At 29.2% G+C, this 3,234-nt stretch overlaps 1 protein-coding gene across 1 annotated transcript; it reads right to left on the bottom strand.

The window, feature by feature from the left end:
• Positions 1-1,373: 1,373 nt before the first annotated feature.
• On the bottom strand, positions 1,374-2,400 carry LOC136080238 (uncharacterized). The gene is made up of 2 exons (XM_065796853.1): positions 2,088-2,400; positions 1,374-1,978 (listed from the first exon to the last, which is right to left on the bottom strand). Exons 1-2 carry the CDS (start codon positions 2,398-2,400, stop codon positions 1,374-1,376), a joined length of 918 nt encoding a protein of 305 aa, XP_065652925.1.
• Between the last annotated feature and the right edge of the window lie 834 nt (positions 2,401-3,234).

Below are 3,234 nucleotides of genomic sequence, written 5' to 3'. Positions count from 1 at the left end.
TTTGTAGATTTTTCTATTAACTGATTGGAACAAAATTGTAAAATCTTTTTTTTTAATTATAAAATCCTTCTTATATTTAAATTGGTATTTTTATTGAGTTTAGAAAAAGAAACAATAACTTATTGTCTTATTATAAGATCCAAATAATGGTGTACAAATATTTAGGTAAAGAAAATACTGAAAATCAAAATGATTATTCAAGCTATTTATAATAGTAAAAAGCAGTAGTAGTGTGAAACATATATATTCATTAAAAGTGCACGGTGGTGTCCGGCATCCCTTACAAGTAATTATAAAAATTTACAATTTTAATACTCTCACGTGCTTACTATTGAGTCCTTAATACAAGGGGAGGGAATTAAAGTGTGGGTGGGAATTTTAGTCCAGATCTAACAAACTGGAGGGTTTTATTAAAAAGTGGATGGGAAAATTTAACAAAAATCTCAATCAAGACTCAAGAGTAATTGTAGAGGGGCTTTTAATAATTTTCAGAAAATTTTCCTACCCACAAATCTTATTAATTTTTACTTGCTGAAATGTCAAAAATGTTGAAATGTCAAAAATAAGAAAAATATTCAGTGTAAACCGGCCTTAAAAAATGGAAAATATAATATCATTCACAGATAAAAAATAAAACTTTCAGTGTAATCAGATTTAAAAAATTGTCAATCTATAAAAAAATCATGTGTGTTGTGTAAAACAAAAAAATTGCCATCTGACCTTTAATTAAGATCCCCCTGTTTATTAGATCTGGACTAAAATTTCCCCACCCCCTTGTATTAAGCACGCGTGACTAATACTAAATTAAAAATTATGTTTTAAACTTTTAAGCTTGAATTATTTTTTTATTAAAGCAGGCTTTAAATTGCATAAAGCTGCACACGATAAAATAATATCATCCATATGATGAAGCATAGAAATGGGTAATACATTTTTTAAGCTTCGAAAAGTTTTTATTCGGTTTATGGCCCTTTCAATGTGAATTCTTAAGTTCGCAACATCAGTAGTCTTCTTGCATTCAGTTGCAGTCATTTGACTCTTTACTCTTGCACCTGGTGGAACTGATAAACTGCAATAACAGAATAATAGTTCTTCTCTTATTTGAAATCCTCTGTCTGCCATCACCTCGTCGCCTCTTTCCAACAGATTGTAAAAACCACTGTCACTTGTAATAAATTTATCTGATGCTCTTCCGCCGTAACATTTAGATAGAAACGTTATGTACCCATTTGGTGCTATACCAATTAATACCTTGACAGTGTTGTGGTGCTTGTAATCAGACCAAGTCACTGCTTGGTTGTAAAGGGACTTTGGACGTTCAATAAATATTTCAAAACAATCAAGAATCACTCTACACTTGTGATGCTTTGCTTTCACAAAGGACTCTGGTAAGTTTTTTTTATGACTTCACTTGGGAGCCAAACAATAATAGCATTTCCGAGAATACAAGCAATAATTCTAATAAAAGTGGTAAATATATTAGAACACAAAGCTTTTGAAATGTCAAAACGATCAGCAATATCTTCATTTAATAAACCTAAGCGCAACCTCATAAGTGTCATTAAAAATTCTTCTTTGTGTGATAACAGTTTACATTTAGATATAGATTTTAGTTGTTTAACTTTGCTACGTGAATGTTTTGGGCCTCTCCAATAACGAATGGAGGGTAAAAATGGTTTTAACAAACCAAAAATAACATTAAAAATAGCAATCGAAGATATACCAATATAAAAGTTCATTCTTTTATCATTGTTAACTAATCTCCAAGAGAATTTTTGTTTAAGCTTGACTGTTTGTTTTATTTTTGACTTTTTTAATTGATTAGTAAGGCTATTTACCTTACTAACATAAGAGGTGATAAGTGAAGATTTGTATTCACATGAAGTACAATAGTTAAGTTGTGGTAAGCTCAATGAATACGTATGGTCTGATAATATAGGTGATAAAACATCAGCATTAAAACTAAGACTTGAAAACTCTGTGACAATACTTTTTTCAGTCAACAAAGGTTCTACAACATGGTAAAGAAGTGATTGGGTGCTTCATTAAAGTTCTTCTAGGTTTTTTTTGTTCAGGTTGATAAAAACCCATATTTATTGTTGGATTAGGGTTCATAACAGTTGGAATTTTATCAACAAAATGATCAGAGCATACTCTATCTGCAGTTCCTGGTTTCCATGCACTTTCTTTTTTATTTCCTTCTCGTCTAAGCTGACTAATCCATTGTTCTTTTTTTATGCTATTTCTTTTAAAACTAGGGAAACAATACATTCGGAATGGTGCCTCACATCCACACTCGGAGAGTATCTTCCCTTCGTGTTGAAAACACGTTTTATCTTTCAACTTTTCTAGCTTATAGGAACTATTGGTACATCCTATAACAGCACAGTTAACTTTCATCTTATATTTTATTACTAATTCGCAACTGACAAAATAAATATTTACCCTTCTAAATTCGTTCCAGGACTTTTTCATGCGCGATATTAATAATGGCAGAAGTTCGCTTGAACTCGTGTATTATTATTAGTAAATTTTAGTATTTCATATTATACATATTAGTAACAAACCTAATACAATATTTATTAATAAAAAATAACAAAACATAAATGCAAATAAGTAAACTATTTTTGAACTTATCGGGTAAATCATTTTTTCGGGTATGTAATCAACAACAAGTTTCTTCCAATGAATTTTTATTAATTTTATCAACTATATACTATTTAACTAAATATTTTTTTGAATATTGACTTTGTAAATTAAATTTGAATTATAACAATAGAACTTTCTAAATAGTAATTCAGAGTAATTAAAGAAAATTAAAGTTCATATAATTAAAGAAAAATAATAAGTTTTTTAGTAAAGCTTTTTACTAAAATTCTCAAGAGAATCCTTTTTAATTTAAATTTTGTATGCGCTTTAAAGCAAAACTTTTCGTTTTTCCATTATATGTTGATATTGGGTACGATATTGTATCCAATTGATATTGGGTACGATATTGTATTCAATTTTGATCAAATATTATATCATACATATTTTTGATAAATAAGTGGTATTCAACTGGAGTTCGAAATTTAAAACGAAATGCGTAAATTTCTGGTATCAACGGCGGTATCTAATACGTGATCAATACTCCGAGTATTTACAATACTAGATATGCCGACTGGGTCTAAACGAACGCTTTTATTCTCCATTGTTAAGAAGTTTTTCCATTACTTTACAATACTTTCTATCTTC

This window comes from Hydra vulgaris, chromosome 05, assembly GCF_038396675.1.
Source record: "Hydra vulgaris chromosome 05, alternate assembly HydraT2T_AEP".
Taxonomy (NCBI): Eukaryota; Metazoa; Cnidaria; class Hydrozoa; order Anthoathecata; family Hydridae; genus Hydra; species Hydra vulgaris.
The sequence above is the reverse complement of the archived record's forward strand: the minus strand, read 5'-3'. Positions and strand labels throughout refer to the sequence as shown.

What these genes read in the sequence shown, in the direction of transcription:
- LOC136080238 (XM_065796853.1), bottom strand. Translation starts at nt 2,400, where the DNA reads ATGAAAGTTAACTGTGCTGTTATAGGATGTACCAATAGTTCCTATAAG. An exon ending in TAATCCAACAATAAATATGG is followed by an intron (nt 1,979 to 2,087) that starts GTTTTTATCAAC and finishes GTATTGTCACAG; the next exon opens with AGTTTTCAAGTCTTAGTTTT.